The sequence below is a fragment of the Ixodes scapularis genome, unplaced genomic scaffold (assembly GCF_016920785.2).
Source record: "Ixodes scapularis isolate PalLabHiFi unplaced genomic scaffold, ASM1692078v2 PGA_scaffold0__279_contigs__length_252992795, whole genome shotgun sequence".
Lineage (NCBI taxonomy): Eukaryota > Metazoa > Arthropoda > Arachnida > Ixodida > Ixodidae > Ixodes > Ixodes scapularis.
In genome coordinates, this window is record NW_024609835.1 from 87,500,816 (window position 1) to 87,523,204 (window position 22,389).

The 22,389-nt window shown below is 46.0% G+C and overlaps 2 protein-coding genes across 6 annotated transcripts in view; one reads left to right on the plus strand and one right to left on the minus strand.

Moving 5' to 3' along the window:
- The first annotated feature begins 337 nt into the window (after positions 1 to 337).
- Positions 338 to 22,389, plus strand: part of LOC8030669 (BTB/POZ domain-containing protein 6) — a 228,995-nt gene continuing 206,943 nt past the window's right edge. Inside the window, exons 1-3 of one of the 4 annotated variants that reach the window (XM_042288957.1) lie at positions 338 to 409; positions 20,672 to 20,716; positions 20,783 to 21,009. In XM_042288957.1, the coding sequence (XP_042144891.1) occupies positions 20,702 to 20,716; positions 20,783 to 21,009 (242 nt within the window). In that variant the 5' untranslated portion in view covers positions 338 to 409; positions 20,672 to 20,701. The other 3 variants (XM_042288961.1, XM_042288955.1, XM_029966612.4) reach the window with 3 other exon arrangements.
- On the minus strand, positions 8,052 to 17,908 carry LOC121832876. 2 transcript variants are annotated; one of them, XM_042288951.1, is made up of 13 exons: positions 17,763 to 17,905; positions 14,903 to 15,103; positions 14,642 to 14,845; positions 14,493 to 14,528; positions 14,341 to 14,418; positions 14,211 to 14,285; positions 14,025 to 14,096; positions 13,840 to 13,911; positions 13,676 to 13,726; positions 13,350 to 13,421; positions 12,341 to 12,546; positions 11,500 to 11,659; positions 8,052 to 10,337 (listed from the first exon to the last, which is right to left on the minus strand). In XM_042288951.1, exons 1-13 carry the CDS (start codon positions 17,773 to 17,775, stop codon positions 10,180 to 10,182), a joined length of 1,398 nt encoding a protein of 465 aa, XP_042144885.1. In that variant the 5' UTR covers positions 17,776 to 17,905; the 3' UTR covers positions 8,052 to 10,179. The 2 variants fall into 2 exon arrangements, with proteins under 2 accessions (XP_042144885.1, XP_042144887.1); XM_042288953.1 differs by lacking the exon at positions 13,350 to 13,421 and having other exon boundaries at positions 17,763 to 17,908.

The following is a 22,389-nucleotide window of genomic DNA, read 5'->3' on the forward strand; positions in this document are numbered from 1 at the left end:
AACTTCTCCTTGGAAGGTTTAGATTGTGATGGTACAATGTCCTCATTGAAACGTACTGGGTTCAATCCCCGCCCCTGCCCGTTTCGATCTGGATGAGCATCGTACCGGCGTGCGGTCGTGTATCACTACTGTGTAGTGCACGTTAAAGACCCCAGGCTAGCGGTTGTATTGCACTGGCTAAATTGCTCATCTACAGCTGGGAGACTCGTCGCCCTTGGAGGCAGACCAAGTTCTAGGCTGTATAAACATACACACACCCCAATTTTTTTTTTTTTTAAACGCTTCCGCGCTGGTGAGGTGAGATATGAAATCTTCACTAATACCCGACATGGCATAGAAACAGGGTCCGAGAGCCCAGGCCCGAGAACCGCCAGGAGGAGCCGTGGCCCGATCCCGTCGCGGCTGCCAGGCAAGTCCCGTCCGAAAGCGGGATCGAGAACATGCGAAACCTCCTTATCCAGCGGCTGTCCTCGCTTCCTAAAACATTGGTTCAACTTCATGTATATGAGGACGCAGTGAACGCAACGATGAAGGGTTGCAGAGTGAGATACTGCCTGCAGGAACCCCACCAAGGCGGCTGAGCATTCTTTCCAGCAACCGAAGAAGTCCCCACAAAGAGAAGTTGTTTTAATTGGAATTAGTGGGAATCGAGCAGGTGCACTACCCGGGTGGCACTAAATATTGGTCGAACGACGAACGAACGGCAAGTTTTCATCGAAGACACTTTAGCGAATGGCCGGCCGCCGCGAATGGCCGGCCGCCGCAAAGCGGCGTTTACGGGTGGGCCAGGGGGGTTAAAGGGACACTGACAGGGTATTTATGCTCGCCGAGGTTTTTAGTTGTACGTGACATATGAGAGCTCAACTACCCAGAACAGAATTTGCGGCTCGAAATTCGGTTTCTTTCCGCCCGAAAACCGCCGATCAAGAACTGGCCGGTTCGAGTCTCGCTCACTCTCTTTTTCGCGGTCACGGGCCGTTTTCTAAGGTATCGATGCGACCACCAAATTTAATCAAAGTCGTGGGTCACTGAAGGCACACACTTAATATTAAAAATAGAAAAAATTATGAAACCCATTTTTTGTGGCTTCTATAGTCAGTTACAGGTTAAAGGGCCCATGAAACGATTTTTGGGTTGGGATAAATCATTTTAGATTGGGATTTTACTAATAGAACATCGTTCAGTGGGCCAAAAGAAAAAAGGTAAAAAGTCAAAAGCCTGACATTCAGTGCGAAAATTTGAAAACACAGCGGACTATTTCGTTCCTTCTCCCCTTCGTAACCGCTCTGCCTTTTCACGGGGATACATCCGCGGTCCCAAAAGCGTGTCATCGGGTCCAAACTGACGTCACACAAAACCGGACCTCATTTAGTACCTTCACCCTTAAGCTGACATTGTGGTGGAAGCTACGCGCTTGCCGGACCAATCAGTCACCTCCGTTTCATCACCTGACTTCATTCTCTGCAGCCACATTTGCCACGCTTACGTGGCAAAAGTGCGGCTAGCCCAAGGAGCACGTAGCTTCCACAGCACTGTCAGCTTAGGGGTGAACGGGCTAGGGAAAGAAACTTTTGTCTGAGTTTTGAGCGACGGGCTAATCTTCTAGGGGGAGAATGGATGTGTCCGGGGATTACACAAACCAGGTTCCGAGCGAGAGGGGCCTCCCTTCTTTTCGTCTTCTTGAACTGTTTGGTGGAATGCGCGATTTATGAGTTGAGGAGGAAAGCGAAACAGGAAAAAGTTGGAAAAGCGTTTCATGACCCCTTTAAGAAGGTAGCGGCAATTGCCCCTCAAAGGAAATCGGATATCCCTCCGCCACCTCCGCATCCAATAGCGTCCCACAGTTTCAGTGACGTCGCGGACAACGCGCGAGGAGAGTCTTGCCTTTCTGTACATATTTGCTTTATCTTTCGACTTTGACTTAGCATTGTGGAAGCCACAAGAGGGAGATTAGAGTTCTCCCCCACCGACGGAAACAAATACCACTTTCGGGGATTAGCTTCCCCCCCGATGGATACAAAGGCTGCTTTCAGGGGCTCGGTTCCCTCTCCGATGAATACAAAGGTCGCTTTCTTAAAATGTGGGATCGGAGACAAGTGGGAATCCATTGAAGCGGAACAAGGAGCGTTTCCAGTGAACTCTTCTTTCGACTGCGGAGAGATTTGAAACGCGCGCATCACACTTGTGGGAGGAGCTTCTCCTACCTTCTTGACTTGTAACCGACTATAAAAAGCTGTAAATACGTTGATTGAAAAAAAAAAAAAAAGTTCCACAGACAACCGAAAGCATTCTGTGCGTTCGTCGTTTCGCGTATCGTGGGACTCGCGGGGACGGCGATGGCAGCGGACGACGGACCTCTATTTCAGAACAGTCGTTCGCGGTACCGGCGAATTCTGTCTACCGTTAAAAAAGAAATTTGGGACTGATCAAAAGAATTGGTATTCATCCCGTACGACACGCCCGACCACCAAGTCGATTTGCACGAAGACGTCGCCGAGCCGTCGCTCCCTTCTCGTGGCTGAAGACATCGCTCGCGAAAACGTCAAGCACGACGTGTCTACTTCGAGTTGAATGTGCACGCGTGCGATTTCTTTGCTAGGTGCGAATGTCCCCAAAGCGTGGTGCTTCCCGTCTTCGACCCGGGAGTGCTTTTGCTAGAGAAAAATCGACAGCAAACTTTCCAACTTACAGTTTACCGGCTGAATTATTACTAAGAAAAGAGATCCACCACAAAACAGATGCCCCTGTAGCTCAGTGGGAAAGACGTCCGGTTCACATGCAGTAGGTCTGGGTTCGATCCCCGTGATGTTCTTTTTTTTCAAACATTTTCCGATGTTTACATATCTTTTCATTTTTTTTTACAATCATCACTGAAGAAAAAAAACAAAAAAATAACAAACAAATGTTGTGGACGATACTTCGCTGAATTAAATGGTATGGGATTTCCGTTTTGACACCTGCGAACTCAATGTGATCACTTTCCACAAAATGCAAGGAGCATATAAATCAGGTAGCGTCCGCTTTCCGAGGTGCCCGTATATGTTCTACAGGAATTGCAGCCAGCCATTGGTCCCGATCCCGTTGATCTTTCGGAAACTTTGTCGCACAATGCCACTTTTTTTCGGATGCAGGACCCAGATTCACGAAGAGCTTCTTAGTTTACGACAACTTAGCTAAGAAGTTCGTAAGTTAAGAACATCGTAAGAAGAGGAGAAATCGGTATTCACGAACGCGTTCTTAAGTGAGAGGAGGAAAGCGACGTTGTCGTACAGAGAAACTAAAACTTACCGGTGCTGTTGCTATGGCGACGGCGTCTTCGGCAGCACGAACAACCAATCGGAGAGCTCGGCATTTGTTCGGAGCCGTTCGGAGCCGTTCGGAGCACGTGGATTTTTCATAACAAAGTCAAACACAGGCGGCCTTTCTGCCACCGCTGGTCTCGGGTTCGTATCCGTGCAGTAATATGTCGACGCTAACCCGATTTAAACTCGCCGGAATGCCGAGGCCGGGATGCGTAACCATCCCCATTGACTGCTACGAACTCGATCGCTACCAAGTCAACACAACTGTCATCGTTGGTAAAAGACGGCCCGCAGTCGTTTGCAGAGCGACGTAGATGGGAACAAATTGCCGCGACGTTTTTTGCGGCCTCGGAGATGCAGGAGCGAGCCGACGTTAAAAAAGATACGTTTGAACTATGACAGTGTAAGCAAGAGCCACGTAAATGCCTGTTCACACTACGGAACGGACGCGCGCGTTTGATCGAAGTGCTGGATTTGCGCTGTTGGACCGCGAATTGATAAGCGCTTGGGGACCGATCCTTTACAATTGCAACTCGATGCTGACGTGACACCCGGCGAAGAAAGGTTGGACCGGCATTGCGACCCACGAACTGTTACAGCGATCGACTGTGAGGTGCAGTCGTGTCAGAATAAAATGGAATACTAATAACAAAATGTACATACCATGTTGCGAAGGTAATCCATACGGCGTTTATTTGAGCTTGATATCACACAAAACAGAGATAGAAGCGATGAGAGCCCCTTTCGACGACAGCGTTCGTCACCGTTGCCTCGGAAAACAAGGAGATGACAAGAGGAAGAGATTGACCTCTTAATCTAGAATTGAGGTCAGCGATCAAACTATATACGGGAAGGGTTCACAAGGGTCGCGCGGGCATATTCCATTCAGCGCGCCAGCCGGTCGTGGGCAGACGGTCTTCGCCAAGGACCGTCAGATCATCGCTGCGCCGAGTCGGAGTGCCTGCTAGGCCTATCTGCCGATCGGTCGGAGTCCGTACTCGTGGCCCTTGGAGTTTTTCGCGGGTGTCTGTGGATCCAGCGTTCTTGTTCATTCGTCGTGGTCTGTTTCAAGTAGTTTTTACTTGTTTCTTGCTGCTTGAAGTCGGGACGCGTGAGAAGCGCACGCAGAAAAATAAACATCCGTTGGTTGTCGCGACCAAATGAGCGACGCTGTCGGCCATGCTGATTTGATCGTAAGAAGTGCGTAAGACAGCTTCGGAGCTGTCGTAGGATTTCGTCGTAACCTGCGCAAAACTTACGAAAATTTCGTTTCGTGAATACGGATTTGAGGCCAGATTCACGAAGAGCTTCTTAGTTTACGACAACTTAGCTAAGAAGTTCGTAAGTTAAGAACATCGTAAGAAGAGGAGAAATCGGTATTCACGAACGCGTTCTTAAGTGAGAGGAGGAAAGCGACGTTGTCGTACGGAAAAACTAAAACTTACCGGTGCTGTTGCTATGGCGACGGCGTTTTCGGCAGCACGAACAACCAATCGGAGAGCTCGGCATTTGTTCGGAGCCGTTCGGAGCCGTTCGGAGCACGTGGATTTTTCATAACAAACACAGGCGGCCTTTCTGCCACCGCTGGTCTGGGGTTCGTATCCGTACAGTGATATGTCGACGCTAACACGATTTAAACTCGCCCGAATGCCGAGCCCGGGATGCGTAACCACCCCCATTGACTGCTACGAACTCGATCGCTACCAAGTGAACACAACTGTCATCGTTGGTAAAAGACGGCCCGCAGTCGTTTGCAAAGCGACGTAGATGCAAGAAATTGCCGCGGTGTTTTTTGCGGCCTCGGAAATGCAGGAGCGAGCCGACGTTAAAAAAGATACGCTTGAACTACGACAGTGTCAGCAAGAGCCACGTAAATGCCTGTTCACACTATACGGAGCGGACGCGCGCGTTTGACCGAAGTGCTGGATTTGCGCTGTTGGACCGCGAATTGATAAGCGCTTCGGGACCGATCCTTTACAATTGCAACTCGATGCTGACGTGACACCCGGCGAAGAAAGGTTGGACCGGCATTGCGACCCACGAACTGTTACAGCGATCGACAGTGAGGTGCAGTCGTGTCAGAATAAAATGGAATACTAATAACAAAGTGTACAAACCATGTTGCGAAGGTAATCCATACGGCGTTTATTTGAGCTTGATATCACACAAAACAGAGATAGAATCGATGAGAGCCCCTTTTCGACGACAGCGTTCGTCACCGTTGCCTCGGAAAACAAGGGGATGGCAAGAGGAAGAGATTGACCTCTTAATCTAGAATTGAGGTCAGCGATCAAACTATAATACGGAAAAGGTTCACATGGGTCGCGCGGGCATATTCCATTCAGCACGCCAGCCGGTCGTGGGCAGACGGTTTTCGCCAAGGACCGTCAGATCATCGCTGCGCCGAGTCGGAGTGCCTGCTAGGCCTATCTGCCGATCGGTCGGAGTCCGCACTAGTGGCCCTTGAAGTTTTTCCCGGGTGTCCGTGGATCCAGCGTTCTTGTTCGTTCGTCGTGGTCTGTTTCAAGTACTTTTTACTTGTTTCTTGCTGCTTGAAGTCGGGACGCGTGAGAAGCGCACGTAGAAAAATAAACACCCGTTGGTTGCCGCGTCCAACTGAGCGACGCTGTCGGCCATGCTGATTTGATCGTAAGAAGTGCGTAAGACAGCTTCGGAGCTGTCGTAGGATTTCGTCGTAACCTGCGCAAAACTTACGAAAATTTCGTTTCGTGAATACGGATTTGTTCTTAAGTTTTGTCTTACGCACATTTTTGGCGTAAGATCGTTTCGTGAATCTGGCCTCTGTTCTTAAGTTTTGTCTTACGCACATTTTTGGCGTAAGATCGTTTCGTGAATCCCTCTCACGCAACATCTTGGGTGTATTCTTTTCGGAGCCGATCATGGAAATTCACAACGGGCACTCATTACTCATCTCCAACTCCTCAATGTACAAAACAACTCATCTTGGAGTACAGAAAAACGAGCGGAACAAACATAACTGCAAAAGTATCGCACGGCGAGCAGTTCCAACTTCCCGCACGCCGCATGTCGTGTCGTCTGCTACGGAGAGGAGAAAAAAAAAAAAAAGACAAAAAACGCACGGTCGGGTGTAGCCACGTGACTTCCACCACTGACTCTCTTCTCTCCACTTCACCGACCTCCGTCGGGTTTCGGTTTCGGTTTCGAGCAGTTGCGTCTTTTGGCTTTATTAAAAAAATACGCTACTCTGTTGCAAAATATTAATTGGGTAGTTCTCCGACACCATAATGAAGCGCCTGGCAAAAAATTAAAAAAAATTTTTGAGGGGTGTCAGTGTCCCTTTAAGGACCGACGAGTTCGTTCTTTCCACTTTTCCCTCGCTTCCTCCACTCCCTCCTTCTAGCCTGTCCACCGTTGCTTGTTTCCTTCTCCTGCATGGTGACGATGATCTTTTGCAGCGCAGAATTTCAAGTCTGGTCGTCGGCCTTTGACATTTTTGTAATTAGCCGCCGCAGGCTGTCGCCGCGAAACGGCGTGAACGCAGGGGGGTAGGTAAGTAGGTAGGTATGTAGAATTACGAAATGAGAAAATATGTAACGTGGACATTGAACAGGAGCTCAACATTCCATTTTAATTAAGACAGTATTTATTTTTTCATGGCCGGCATGGCATGGCTGCGAGTGCGACGGCTGCTGGCGGTAGCTGCCGCGACGCGCGCGCAGTCGTGGAGGCGCAACGAGAAAGCGCTTGAAAGTACCGAGGACTGATGAAGGCGAGCGGGTTGAACATGAATACATAAAATTGAAAGAATAAAACACAGAGGACAAGCACAGGACAACCACTTTCTTTCAGTTAGCAACGACGTTTATTTTGGGCAAAGACACTGCACCCTGAGCGAGACCCCGACAAGATAGGTTGGTAATAGCCGATTCGCACGACGGACTGATCCGCGGACGGATTGATCACGTGACGACATATCCGCGGTTCGTCCGTCTCCCAAGCGCATCCACACGAGGGAGATGACGAGCAGACGCCAGTGAGGACGGACCGAACCCCACAGTGCCGCGAAACTCCAACATCGCACAGTAGCACCGTTGTCCAAGAGAGAAATCGACGGTTGCTACCGCGATAAAGAATCGTACGCCGCTGCTGCGCACAGATCGAGAACAAAACACCGGGACAGGCTTCGCGCGAAGCGCCACTAACTTTACTAACCCAAAGCATGACAGTGACACAGGCATCATCATCATCGTAAACTTTATTAATTGATAAAGTGAAAGGACCTTGCGGTCTCTGGTCGGTGCCCTTAGTCCAGGGCTCCGTTGGCCGCCCAGATTCGGCGGGCTCGCTCAACTGATCCTGCCCGAGAAAGCTTCGGCGTAGACGCGACGAACTTCTGGGCTCGCGGAGGGGCGTTTGCAGATGCCTTCACACACTCCGCGCTCGTGCACAACACTCAAGCACACCACATCCACAAGAGAGGTCTTGCTCTGTGAAATCCTGATTGGACGTGCAAGAATTATCGCGGCGTGCCCCAGACAACACACAGACATCCGCTGGACATCCAAAGGATGTCCCGACTGGGACATTAGGGACGTCCTGCGGATGTCCGAATAATGTCCAGAAGACATCCGAAGTGAAACACCAAAGGACGTCCTCAGGATGTCCAGGAAAGGATGTTTCCTGGACTTTATTAGGACATATATAGGACATTGTATATTTTCATACTGGTGTACTAATTTACACTACAGTGGGATAAGACCACACAAGTCTCGAAACAAATAAAGCTTTATTATTTCAATGTAAAAAGCAAAGACAGAGAAATAACATATGAGGTGGCATCAATAAGTATCTGAACAGCCACCACTGAACAAAAAGAAAATGCAGCACCACAGTGCGACACACCTGACCCTTCCTAGCAGGCTTGCCAGTCACTGTGTGGTGACAAAATGAATTCCGAGCTATGCTTGTTTGTTTAAAAGGTATTTCACAACTTTCTGACCGCATAAGGCAAATAAAAAGCTCAAACAGCACGTTTACATCAAATTTCCTGTGAGAATTGGGAAGAACATGTCAAAATACCACACACTCCTCACCAAGCATTTGGTGACCATGATTTAGTAAAAACATGTATAAGTGAGTGGCATGGACATTTTAGGCAAGGCCAAGAATTCCTTGGAGACGATGAAGAGAATGCCCTCCGAGAAACATAACATTTCAGAATGCCGAAAAAAAATCTATGTTATTTCACGAAGACCGTCGGAAGCGCATTTCGGATATTGCTGAACCATAAATAATGTCGAGTTGTTCAGCAATGTCCGAAATCGTTCTCAGAAAGTGTTACTGAATTAACGAGGATTTTTTCTGCATTTTTAAATGTTAGGTTTGTTGGAGGGCATCCTCTTGATTCATTGTTTTCAAGCCATTCTCAGCCTCACTTAAAATGTCCATGCCACTCACAGATTTGTGTAACCTAGATCAGTCACCGAATGCTTGCTGACGGAGTTTCTGAGTTTCTAATGTGTTCTTCTCAATTTTCACAGAAAATGATGTATGGACGTGGTTCGAGTTTTTCATTTGTGTTTCACGGTGAGAAAGTTGCAAAATCCCTTCTGAACAAACAAGCACAGCTAGAGATCACTCTCGCCCTGCACAGTAAATTTCGGCACAGACTGCAAGCTTGTCAGGAAGTGTCACACTGCTGTACTTGTTTTGTTTTTGTTCAGGGATGCCAGTTCAGAAACATTTTGATGCCCCCTCATATTATCACAGTATTTCACTAGAATGCTTACTTCTGCATATCACTCAAACATTTCCTTTGAAGTGCAGAAACATAGAATATGTTATCACAGTATTGCACTAGAGTTGTTAATTATAAAAAAAATAACACATTATCTAAAACTGAAATACAGTTATGGCAAGGCATAGAAGCAGTACATGCCAAGTACTAAAAATGCAAGTTGCAGGACAGTAATGCCAGTAAAAATGACTAACCCCCTTTCAGCTTAGGGGCCAACAGTGTATAATGATTGTATGCAAGTCGTGCAAAAGAATTACTTTGGCAAAATCTAGAAAAAATATTGCCATGTGACCAAGGTCAGCAAGACCAGACATCTACATTAAATAATGCACAAAGTCTACAATAGCAGTCGAGCACTGAATAGCTAAATTTATACTAAAAGCAAGTGTCATCAGTGACTCTGAACTTGCTTAATACAGGAAAAAATGCATGAACTGCATAGAAAAGAGTAGTGTAAACAAGTGTGACAAATACATCTTGTATAAAGTATCACAAAACTGAAATGCCAGAATGGCTGTTAGAATATTGAATCGATAGTGAATTGCCAAAAAAATATTGGTGCACATCTTACATACAGGGCACTTCAAAGGAACTGTATAAATTGTTGTCTTAATGTACTGTGCTACAATTTACGACACTGGTATCCGTAGGTGGTGAAATTTTCCATCCAAATTTCAATGAATGGCTTTACCTGAGAAGAAAGTTAAAAAATAGGAATGTCTTCTCCTTATCTGCAGCATTCGCCTAACATCACAAGTCTGACTGGTGAAACAGCCGACATACGGCCCCCTCGGTCAAAGCAGACAGTCTTTTCCAAACCAAAAATGCTATGCGAGTATTTTATTTGTGAACTGCTGCTGCAGTTTATCAGCTGTTGCAACAATCAGATGTGTGCCATAAGCAAGCAAACACCATATGTAGAGAAAAGCATTCAGACTTTTAAACTTTTACTCAATTAAGTTGTTTCTTTGAAAATGTAGCTCTCCAGATACATTACCACACTCCCTGCGGGCACCGCCGTTGCAAATTGTAGTGCAAAACGTTAAGAAACAGACTTGCATAGTTCCTTTCAAAGGGCTGCCCTGTTGAAGTGATTTCTTAGTCTAGTGTAAATGGTGTGCCGTCCTTCCTTCCCATGGACTTTTTTTCTGCCGCTGCCCGCTCAGCAGCATGACGGAGCCACGACATGCCTGCTTTTTCTATGTCCTTCTTAGTTGCCTTGGCTTCTTCCAAGTTTTGACAATAGGTGAGGGTGCCTGCATATAAAAAAGTTGTTGTCAAGTTCAGCAAGATATTTTAGACTGGCAGAAAAAATGTGAGCTGCATTATGCAGTCAAGCTAACTGCCATATCAACAACTTCAGGCGAAGTATGCATAAGCAGGAACCAATTTCATTATTCTTGCAAACAAACCAAATGAGAAACACAACCCTTGAAGCAAATTTGTTTTGATGTGCCTGCGTCACTCTACAGCAGTAGCAATCAGTTCATCGAATGCTATTTCATTGACAGATCCTTCGACAGCCTCTTCTTCGCGACATAGCCTTGCATGTACTTCTTTGGTGGCCTGGATGTTGTTGGCATGTAATAAAGCGGAGCCTCTTTGCCGACATTCTGTTTCCGCCATCCCCATTACTATCCTAGCCGGCTAAGCCTTTGGCGATTCCAAACAGGCTTACCAAAGGCGGGAGCCGGAGGGGATGTTAAACTCCCAAGCGGAGTGAAGCAAGGGATGACAGTGCGCAACGCGGTCTGTTAGAAAGCCTAGCTTGCCGGAATCAGCAAAATAAAGCCAAAAGTCCAATGCAATCCACCTAGCGAAATAGTAAGTGACTAGCTCAAGATGCTAGTAACTGGTACTACTCTCATGAACAGAAACTAGTTGCAAGCACTACTTCTAAATAAAAACTGGTGCTCAAAGTAGCCAGAACAGCTAGATGATGCAGCGGCATGTGCTTTGTGTAAGCAGTGCCAATGAAATGTGTGTCAATAAAAAGTTGTCAGTGAAACGTGCATCTATGAAATGATACAAAACCCTTCTACAGGTAGCCATCACATTCCCGGGCATTATGTGGAAAAGCCGATCCACGGTACCTGAAGGCTACGTCTCGTGGATCTAGGACTGTTACTGTGTACCATTTTAAAGAAATAAGAACATGTCTTTTTTTCTTCGGTGGTTGGTGGCGGGACAAGTGCAGGTGCCTGTTATAAACTGCTCTGCTGTATAAGAACATCAATGTAACACTGGGAAAAAAAAGTGACTTACACACTGGAAAATATGCTCTAATTACTTCATTTGTTACACTCTTATATCAAGTTATATACCAAATTTTCCAAAAAGGTTTTGCACTATTCTTTTATATTAGACTTCAGTACATACTAAGAATTGCACTTGTGCAGGTTCAGATATCTAACTTACTGCACAGGAGCTTGCAGATGTTGAGATCAGAAAACTTGTGTTTTCCCGTGGCGCCACACCAGCTGTACTCGGCTGCGACACTTGAAGATAGTATACTTCTCAAAATTCGGGTGGTCCGTTCTTTAGGTGTATCACCTCCTTGAACTAACATGTGTTGTCTCTGGTAAAAAAGAATCAAAACAGCAATCAGATCAGAAATATGGGCTAACATTAAACTACTAACTCATTTAGAATTTTAAGCATATCACAATCTTAGTGTGGTTTCATAAGCATAGTGGTTCTCAAGCGTTTTATCACCACTGGCACATAAAGCATTCACATTGTTAAAACACTGAAAAATTTTCAAAATGTGCCGTAGTTCTAATAGCTATGTTGAGATATCGATTTTGATGGCATAGCAGGAACATCTTCCCTACGGATGCACATAAGTCTTAGAAACAAAACCACATGCTTAGAAGTATGGGCACTATGAGATCATTTCCGCCCAATTTTGACTCGCCTTCTCGGTACTGTAAGAGTGACCGACATATACACATGATGCAAATTAAAGTTAGGTATATCTAAACTTAAAAAATAAGATTTTATTGACAACACTGAAGTACCTGTTCAGGAATTCAGTCATGAAATGTGATTACTAACACGAAATTGTGTTCATGCCTCTAATGAGGTTCTATTATAAGCTATGCTTGTAACTGAACTCTGGCACCTGGTAAGGAAACCTTTATCACCTGAATATTTACAAGGTGGAGTTCCAAAAATATAGTTGCTCATAACAAAAAAAAAAGTTCAATCATGCATAGATGCAAAATACAGAGCTTAGTTTAGAATAACCATCATTTACCATACGAAGTCTTGCTCTCTTGTCGACCTCCAGCTCTTTGTCAAAGTGCACGAAGTCCTGTACTGTAGAAAAAGGCAAGTCCGGCAGGCCCTCTGGATCAAGTGGGGCATCTTCGGTGTTTCTGAGCAGCAAGCTAAAGTACTCGGAGTGGGTCTGCTGTGTCACCTTGATGGAATTCAGTGCCAACAGGATCCTTTCCATAAACACTGAAATGGACAGAACAGAGCTCCATCTTGCAGCCACAGTAGCATCCTCATTGCAGAACTGTTGACATAACATGAAATAGTAACTCTCCGTGATATAGCAAAGTTAAAGGAGTATGAAAGCAGTTTCTGAGAGTTCTTTAGTGACAATAACTCAATCTAAGTGCTCCAAGCGTTCTGAAAACCCGAAATTACACAATCAGGCGTGGCCCATTTTCCTACTAAAAACACGATTAAAGATTGTCACACGCCCCCTTCTCTGAGATGAATATTATTGTGAGGCAGCCAACAAGGGGCGCTTGTCAGCCAATTGCTAGCGATGGCTTTTCGTGCAGCCAACGAGTGGCGTGATTTCTGAACGTGTGGATCGGACTTCTTTTCAAAACAAACTATAATAGTACAAACAGTCAAAATCTCCACACATTCAAGTGTTTTCATTGCTCTAGTGTGTATAGTATGCATGTATTTCTGTTGCCTCGAGATACATAGGCAGTTTCGTAATTTGGCACTGGATATATTTATTAACTGGCACCTATAAAATAACATCAAGAACAATCTTATTCAGAAACCACCTTAGTGCCTCTTTAAATAAAAACACTAAGATAAATACTGCTCCTGACATATATTGTATGTTTTAGGAAAGCCATGCCCCTCACGACAACTCACACTCATTAGAAAAAAACGTTTCTAAACACAATACCTTTTCCGAATCGTCTTTGTCATGCACGTAGCATAAGAAGTAGAAGCCCAGAAACCACTATCGCAAAATTTGTTTCTGATTGAAGATCTAAATAGATATTACATACCAGGCACCTGTGCATCTGTGTTTACCCGTCCAGTGCCAGGGTGAGACATGTTCATAGGGGTTACAGGTGCATCTGAAATTTTATAAAATGCTGTTCTTGTTACATCGAGTCGGTTCACAGGAAACCACTGGTCAAATCGGTTTAATCAATTCGGAGCCCGGCGTTCGTCAGCCCGCGCACCCCGAGCCTCGAGCGCTCAGTGCCCACGCTCCTCGAGTGGCCACGAGCTGATAAGCGCCAGTCTGTCATTCAGTACATAACAGTTCTCAGCTTTGATGTTATTTCGAAGGATATGAAAACTTTAGCATTCACAAAATAAAACTCACCGTGGTGTTGCTGCCACAGTGTTGCCGCCGCTAGAGGGACATCATTGGCACCTGAAATTGACAAGCAATTTTGCACAAAATGCTGAATGCTATAAAAATATTTAAAAAAGGTGAGAAAGAAATGAGTCAAATCTATCGAATGCCACTTAAGCTGCATGATATACCTGCAGGCCGGATGCTTGAGTGAGGTGTCCTGCTCCTGTATAGAGTGTGCACTGGGGGGACGCTGTGGACACCTGAAACCAAAAAGAGTTTTTTTACAAAATGCCGAATGTTAAAGAAAATCCGAGAACATGCGAGAAAAAAATGTGTCAAATCCATCAAATGCAACTTCCGCTGTAAGATCTACCTGTGGGCTGGATACTTGAATGGGGCAAAATGTTCGCATATGGTGTGTGCACTGGTGGACCCAAGTCATCACCTGAAATTGAAAACAGATTCTCTACAAAATGCTGAATGTTAATAGGAAATTCAAGAACATGTGAGAAAGAAAGGAGTCGAATCCATAAAACATAACTTTAGCTGCAAGATCTACCTGTAGGCTGGATGCTCGGGCTGGACATCATCCTGTTCGTGTGGGATGCGTGTACAAGCTGGACATTGTCGAGACCTGGAATCAAAATTAAATTATCTACAGAACACTCACCTTGTGCACAAGCAGTTACCTATGTACTGTGGCTGCATGCGTGAAGACTGGGCACGTGCTTGGGATGTGGCTTGGCACGTGACAGTTTCGTACAGGGCTGCAGAGGAAATAGTCACACTTACTCAATCCACATACCTGAACATGCACTGAAGAGACATAAGGTATACACACCAGAGTGATGCAGAGGTGACTTAGAGAAGTTGGCACCTGGAAAAGGAGGAATAGTTGGTAGTAAGCCGTTTGAAGTTACACTAGATGTTTTCAAAGAATTATTTTTTTCAACCGTCCTAGAGCATCGCCAACAATGCACGATGCCATACCTGTTTTCTTCCGTGGCTGGGGTGGCGTGGGTGGTTTTGGTGGTTCATATTCATCGTCGGAACCTGTAGTGTCGGTGCTGTCATCATAGTCAAAAGGAAAGGTCGGACGGCGTTTTCGCTTGCCACGACCTAGCTCTTCTTCACTAGTGAAGTCTGACGTATACTCTAGAGCCTGAAGTTTCTCCAGCGCCTTCTCATATGTGTCTGAAAGAAATTTACGCATTGAGAACTGGAAAGAATTTAGAGCAAAAAAGCACTTACCAGCCCAGTCCTTGATCAGGCATTTGACCTGCATCCAACTGTCTTGTGGTTTGACGCCTTCGATTGTCATTCGACGACGCTTGTTAGGATTTTTTTCCTTAGGCCAAAATGTCGTTTCAGTGCTTTCAACGAGCCATGTTTTGTGAATAATGGCCAAGCTGTGATCTTCTTCAGGAAATGCTACAATAGCAAACTTGTCACCTGAGCGAAGCAGGAAAGGCAAGCATTTGCATGTCCACCGAGTTATTTTTCCCTCTTTAATGCAGCATACTAAAACCGAACTAGCTTGTCCAGTTCATCTACAAACAATATCATAAACTAGATTATTAATAAACAAGCAGCCATAAAAAAATTTCACTGTAGGTGCACCATTGGAATAACGGCGAATTTGTTTGCCAATGGGAGTCTCACACATTTCACTGCAATTTCTGAAAGTGGCCAGAAGTGAATGTCAGACAGTTCAGATGCAAGGAAGATGTTCAGCAATGATGAACTGCAGGGATAGCTGTAAAGGTCTTCTAGACTCTGGTACCTCCTTCCAACCAACACTGGTTGATAGTTCACTGCAGTGCGTGCAATGTTTTCAACCTTGATGATACTCTTGTCTTTTAACATGCAAGTGCAGTCTTTTTTGTTTGTTTTGATGGTGATGCCAGCAGCAAACGTCACGGTCTTGTACTGAGGTCCAATGCATCCGAGCGGCAATGGTCGACCTTCATGCCTTGCTGTCAGCTTGAAACTTTCTCCTCCAAGGAAGACAGAGGAGACGGGTGGAGTCGATGCTGCCGACTCTCCAGTGTTGACAGCAGGAGATGCAACCAAAAATCGTTCTTCTACGATTCGATTGTAGACTTGCTGCAAGGGCCTTTCTGGTTTGCGTACATAGCTTTTGAGTTTACGCATGTAATTTTCGAATGGGAAAGCACTATAGTTGTGAAGAGGTCCATGAACTCTTACATCGCTTGCCACATGAATCAAGCCATGAACATTGTGAGAGACTGCATGTCTACCATATAGTGTTATGTAGGTCTCAACAAAATGCCTTAAGAGCCTTTCTGCATACCCTAAGTGCTCTCTACAGAGTAATGGGCTGCAAAGTATGGTGACTGCACAGTGAAGTGTCATGAAGTTGTCCATCAGAGGCTTGGGGATCCTTGACCTCAGCACCGCTGGCCCCGTGTAAAGAACAAGCAAGCGAAATTCTGACGCTTTCCACCTATCAACGTCGGACAAGCTGCGTGGCTTCCGAGACATGTCTGGTGGCACATAGTGCCTCATTTCAATGTTAGCTCCCGACACAGAATCTCTTGATGCACTTCCAATGCGGTAGGTTTTATCACCTTTCAGCCAAAGGAGTACAAGCTTGCGCACAACACCCAGACAGATGAGGTGCATATAGTCAAGTGGCACCTGGTCAACAATATCTATGGGAAGTTCTTTTAAGATAGTTTCCATGATGTGGTGGTCCTCTTGCTCTGCACGCCTAAAGCTAGCATTTGTTCGTAATGGAGCATCAAGATCAGGGAAGCACATTCGTCCCCGCACAAATTCTCCTTCAGTCGTGCACTTTGAGCAACTGAAGTAGCCGCTGTGCCCTTTGGTGCCAAGAATGTATGACTTGGCAGGCGCGTCGCAGATTATTGCTCCAACTTGCACTCGGAAGACCCTGTTGCCAATAGCAACACCTTCAGAGAGAACACCTTTCAGGTCAGACACAAACGGACTAAGGAAGACATTTGACTGAAGAGCCTTACACTGGCCATGATAGACACCAACTGGAAATGGGTCACTGCCTGCACAGTTAGCAGCTTGGCAGAGAATGGGCCAGAACTGATCCCGCGTGCTTTTCGTCAATGGTAGTCCATCTACATTCACATGAAGGATTATTGGATCTGGTATATTGCGCACAGGTTGCAGCGCTGCCCTGAGCCCCTCACTCAAGCCTAAATGGCAGTAATGGCCGGAATCCATGGGCCTCACATTATCAGTGACTCTTGGTGTAGACAAAAGTGCCCTGGCACATGTTGGGAGGTCTGAGAAACAAGAATGCGAGTGCAGTATCTTCAGGAGCTTTGTAACGGTATCATGAGGAACAGCCCCCTCTACGCTCCACCGCCGCAGCTTTTCCTTGAAACGTGAAACGTCGGATTCCTCTGATTCAGACAATTCATCCAACTCGACATTCCTTCGATTGTCTCTTTCTAAATGGTGTTCACGACTGTAAGGCAAGCCTTCCGAATCTACAGGGACGCCTCGTCTCGAGTGAATGGCGCTTGCACCGAAGACCGGTTCCGGAGTATCAGGCACAGTCTCAGAAAAACAGCACGTTGTCGGGACATCTTGCTGATACGAGAGACGTGATGGTTCTGCAATTAGTTCCGGCGATCCCGCGTGTTTTTGCGGCGCTCCTGCAACTAGTTCCGGCGACCCAGCGGGCCTTTCTACAGAAGCCTCATCCAAAGCTTCAGCTGAGCACATTGCATTTTCTCTACTAACTGACAGTATAAGTTTGAGATCGCTTTCCGCCGCACGACGAACGCGCCGATAAGCTGTTGTTCTGGGTAGAGCAGCCATATTGTCCATATTTACGATCTTCGAGTGGTTCGCCTTGTCTTGCAACAGCCAAGCTCTGCGAACGATGGAAATGTTGTAACACTTTCATTACTCGGCCTAAAGTCATGTCACATAATACGGAGTATTAGCAAAGCGTTACTGTTGGCTATTGCGAGCGCGGTAGCCCTCTGGCCGCGCGCTGCTTCAAAGGGGGAGCGCGAGCCTCAATACCGCTGTGGCGGATCAGGGGACCGGTTTGGTAAAAATCCCGACTGTCGCTCCGAACAAAACGTTAAATCATACTTACTTCCTCCAGCCATGGTGGCTAGTGAGTTGTCAGGTTAGCGCAGTAGCGCAGTAGCACGGTAGCACGGCAGCACGGCAGCACTCCGGACTCCGGGCTGTAGTCGGCTGTAGGGCTGCCAGGGCTGCAGCTTTCCCGCGCGCACGCTATTAATGATGATGATGATTGCACAGCGGTGGCGATTGAAAGCTCTGCCTGCATTACTTAATTTCACTAATGTAATTATCTATGTTTTATTAAAAAAAAATAATTTGTAAAAATATATAAATATATGGTATAAAAATGATTGTGAAATTAAAAATAGAAACTAACCGAGTTTTAGGACCGTTTCGGTTTCGCCATAGTTCCGCTTTCGAATGTATTTAAAGCGGTTCATTTTTTAACATAATTTTTGTTCTTGTGTGCCTGAGAATTTAAAAGAGCTGCCTTTAGGCTTTTTACTATCGCTCTTGCTCTTGGTGTGTCTGCGAAGCAACGCGAGTGATTCTGTTGGCGACAAGACTCAAGAAATACGATAGGTCGCTTTTTCTGTTTTTGGCTCCCTCCGTTCGCCGTGGTTGCACGCCGGCACATTTATTGCGGAGAAAGGGCGGTGCAATTTGTAGGGGCGCGTACGCCGACTGTACGGCAAGCGCGGATGATCAAAACCCAAAATAACTTGAAACTGATTTTTCTAACGGCTGAACCAAAAGCGACGATTGCAATACGAGCCACGATCTTGTGCGGTGACAGTGCGTGAAGCCGCTGCTGTAATCGTCAAAAAAAAAAAAAAAAAAAAAAAGCGTGTCCTGATCACAGTCGCGCTGGGACGTGTTCCGGATTATGCCGCCCCGGACATCCGTGGGACGTCAGCAATAGGACGTGGGACGTTCGCACGTTTTTAGGACGTCCGAGGGACGTTTGGTGTTGTCTGGGGCTAGACTAGTTTTGACGGGAGCTTCTTGACACGGACCCGGAGGAGCACCGGAACCTGCGTCGCGTCAGCCGGACAAAGTTTCTGGAGTTTCTCTCACGCGTGGAACCAAGACTCGTACGACAAAATGAACCAACACACGCACAAAACGCAACGACGCGCCATTTTTGTTTTGAACGCACAGAAGCAAAATACCAAGAAAACTATGTACCGTTGCCAGACTAAATAAATGCTTTCCAAGTCAGTCTGCCGCCAAACGTCCGCGAGTGAAAAAGGCGCTCGACTTTATCAGTCCGCGCCTCCGCGGAGGAGGCGCGGATCGCAGGAATCGGTGACGTGCGGGTCACGTGGTACACGGTCCGCGGACGAAAATCGCGATTTGGTCTGGAAGGCTTACTGGGAGATGGAAAGGGTGATATGGGGGACAGAAAGGAAACTTGGGAGATGGAAAGGCGATAAAGGGGAAGGGAAACTGGGAGATGGAAGGGGTGATAGGAGAAGAAAAGGGGGAACCATGAGGTAAGGGCGAACTACCGGGATGTTGTGTGATTACGGGGAGTATCGCAACTCCCCGTAATCACACAACATCCCGGTAGTTCCGCCCTTACCTCATGGTTCCCCCTTTCCTTCTCCTATCACCCCTTCCATCTCATATCGCAACTCCCCGTAATCATACAACATCCCGGTAGTTCCGCCCTTACCTCATGGTTCCCCCTTTCCTTCTCCTATCACCCCTTCCATCTCCCAAGTTTCCTTTCTGTCCCCCATAACACCCTTTCCATCTCCCAGTAAGCCTTCCCCCTTATCAACCTATCTTGTCGGGGTCTCGCTCAGGGTGCAATGTCTTTGCCGAAAATAAACGTACGTCGTTGCCAACTGAAAGAAAGTGGTTGTCCTGTGCTTGTCCTTTGTGTTTTATTCTTTCAATTTTATGTAAGTACTGAGGGTTCCCAAAAATCCCTGCCGTTGTGGCGCTGTACGTTTTGCAATAGGTCTATTGGATAGTGGCCAAGCAACTCTTCATACAATTTGCGATCTTTTTTTAAACAACAACTTCGGCACAACAAAGCAAGTGCGCTGAAGGCACAAACCATAGCGCCATCATCCGCATAGAGGGCTATCATGAAAGAAAGCGAAAGCTGGGAATGCCAACAAACGAAAGTGGGAGAGGCGTTAGGACGTGACTCTTGGTTTGTTGACCGTACAGATCGCAGCCACCAAGCGATGCCAGCGATGCACCGCATGCACCGCAACCGCCGCAACCGATGCTCTTGTCGCGCGGCCTTTCGGTAAAACAGAATGGAGTCACGTGGAGCGTAAGGTCACGTGGCACGTGGTGAGCGATGGAGCGCGAGAAAGAGCATCCGTGACGTACCGAGGACCAACGCAATCAAGGTCAGGTCACGTGTCAAAATTTTAACCAATAGGCGCGCTTGGAGAAACAGAAGTGAAACGAAAATCTGAGAAGCTGCCGAGCCAGTGACCAAGCGCCCGGTGCGCAACCACTATTGGCCCTCTCCTCCCCCCCCCCCCCCCCCCCCACCATCTTTCACAACGCTTAGAAGAAGAAGAGAGAAGCTGCCAGAATCTGTAGCAACTGTAGCGCTGTAGCTGCTACAGCCCCGTCAGGCCCCGTGGCGCGAACTGCGTATGTATGCGTTCTTGCCTTCGATATTGAATTGTTACGGTTTTTGTTTATGGCAACAGTTCGCAATATTCTGTAAATATTTCGGCATCAGTATTTATTATTATTATTTTTTTTTAACGTTGTGCATTTTGAGTTTGTGCGTAGAGCATGGAGTAACTTTCTGTCTGGGCGTGCACGAAAACGGAAGAACAGTCGCCCGCGCGTGTTTGAGTCTGTCCGTGCAAGTACTCGCTTCGTTCATGTCACATTTCGCGCCTGAGCCTGCATGGTAGTTCTCCTTTGCTGCCTTTCGGAGGTACGTGAATCACACTTCCGATCCGTGGAATGTAATATTTTTGTTTCTTGATGCAGACGTAACGTTCAGGATTGCCGAATTCTGCCATGGCAGCTGACGCCGTAAGTCTTCGCTCCTTTGAACCGCTTTCTAGTTGGATATTAACCGATGTTGAATGAACCTTACAGCCGCAGCGTGGTCCTAGGAGGAAGGACTTGAAGTACTTGTTGGATGGTTTGCACTCAGATGTGGAATTTCTCGTCGGCGACTGCCCATGCACGCGCATCAAGGCTCACAAGCTGATCTTGGCCATGAGGAATGACGTCTTCGAGACCATGTTCTACGGCAGCATGCCCGAAAAAGGAGAAGTTCTCATTCCCGATCTACATCCAGATGGTTTTCGCGGATTTCTCAGGTATATCGCACAACTAAAAGAAGAAAAAAAACGTGTGCAGGTTCGTGCGTGCACAAAGTCAGTGAGTGAATGCGTGCAGAAGTCCTAAAGCTAAAAAGAAAAAAAAAAAAAAAAAAGGGTGGGGGGGGGGGGGGAAAGATAATTAAAACGAAAAAAAAAAAAACAAAAAAAAAAACCTACCATAGTTTTTTGTTTACAAATAAAAACTATGGTAGTTTATTTTTCTTTTTAATTACCCTGTAATATCTGGTTTATTATTGACGTCCCCCCTTTTTCTCTCTCTCTCTCTCTCTCTCTCTATATATATATATAGAAAATGGTGAAGGTTTACAAATGCTTCCGTTGATATATAGGCAAAAGTGGTGCACAGACACTGCAGCCGTGGGATGATAAAAAAAAATATATATAATTTAATGACGAAAAAAGTCACACAAAAAAAAAAGAGTAGAATGCCGAAGAAAAAAAAGTTGTATTAATTTACTAGAATAATCAAAGCTAGACACAGAAACGCTAGAAACGCGGAGAGTACACTGAATTAAAGGAAAAGTTAAACACAAGAACCTACAAAAATAAATTGTTAAATGGAAAATATTAAAAATAAGGAAGGGGCCAGACGTTTGTCAATGTTTTGACAGTGGCACTGTCTTCTGACCTGATGTGACAAACGTCCAGCCCCTTTCTTATTTTTAAAATTTTTTATTTTATTTTTATTTAACAATTTATTTTAAAATGTGGATGATCAGAATGTTATCACGTTCCGCCACTGCGAGCTTTGCGCCTGCTTCACAAGTGGTAACTTTGGTACGCCCCTGAGTTTCCCACAAGCTTCAAGTCATTCTAAAGAGAGTTGATTTAGTGGTTTTCTATGACGCTCTGTACGTTTCTAATTAGAACCTTATCTCTATTTTCACTAATTAAAAAAAAAAGTTAATTAACGAATTTGAATTAATTAGCCGACTTATCGCAAACATTATCCACCCACATATGTCCCCCTGGCCGTATAACTCACCTGCGCAAACCACATAAGTGTAACTTTTACCACTTTTTTTTAAACAAATCGTAAAGCTTAAAAAATTAAATAAAATACCCTTTATATATATGACATTCGACTGCGGTGGACGTTTAAGTGCTGGGGAGAAGTTTGAAGTTCAACTAGTATGCACTTGCGCAAAATACATGGCTTGCATTGATGTCATGTCAGCCGCCATTGCTCCGAACCATGTTCCAGTGCCTGCAACTTCTGCTGCATGCATTTGGCACCATCGAAGGTGTTCTTCCCCGTAAGGCTTGCCAAGAAGAACAAATTCAATTTTGTGAGATTATGCTGCAGAAGGTACGGGCACAGGAGCGTGGTACGGAGCAATCGTGGCTGGTACGGTG

Excerpts from the sequence above, each read along its gene's own strand:
- LOC121832876 (XM_042288951.1), bottom strand. Across the intron at positions 13,727-13,839 it reads CTCAAGCATCCGGCCTGCAG|GTGCCAATGATGTCCCTCTA; the intron begins GTATATCATGCA and ends TGTCAATTTCAG. Across the intron at positions 10,338-11,499 it reads CATCTGCAAGCTCCTGTGCA|GCACCCTCACCTATTGTCAA; the intron begins GTAAGTTAGATA and ends TTTTATATGCAG.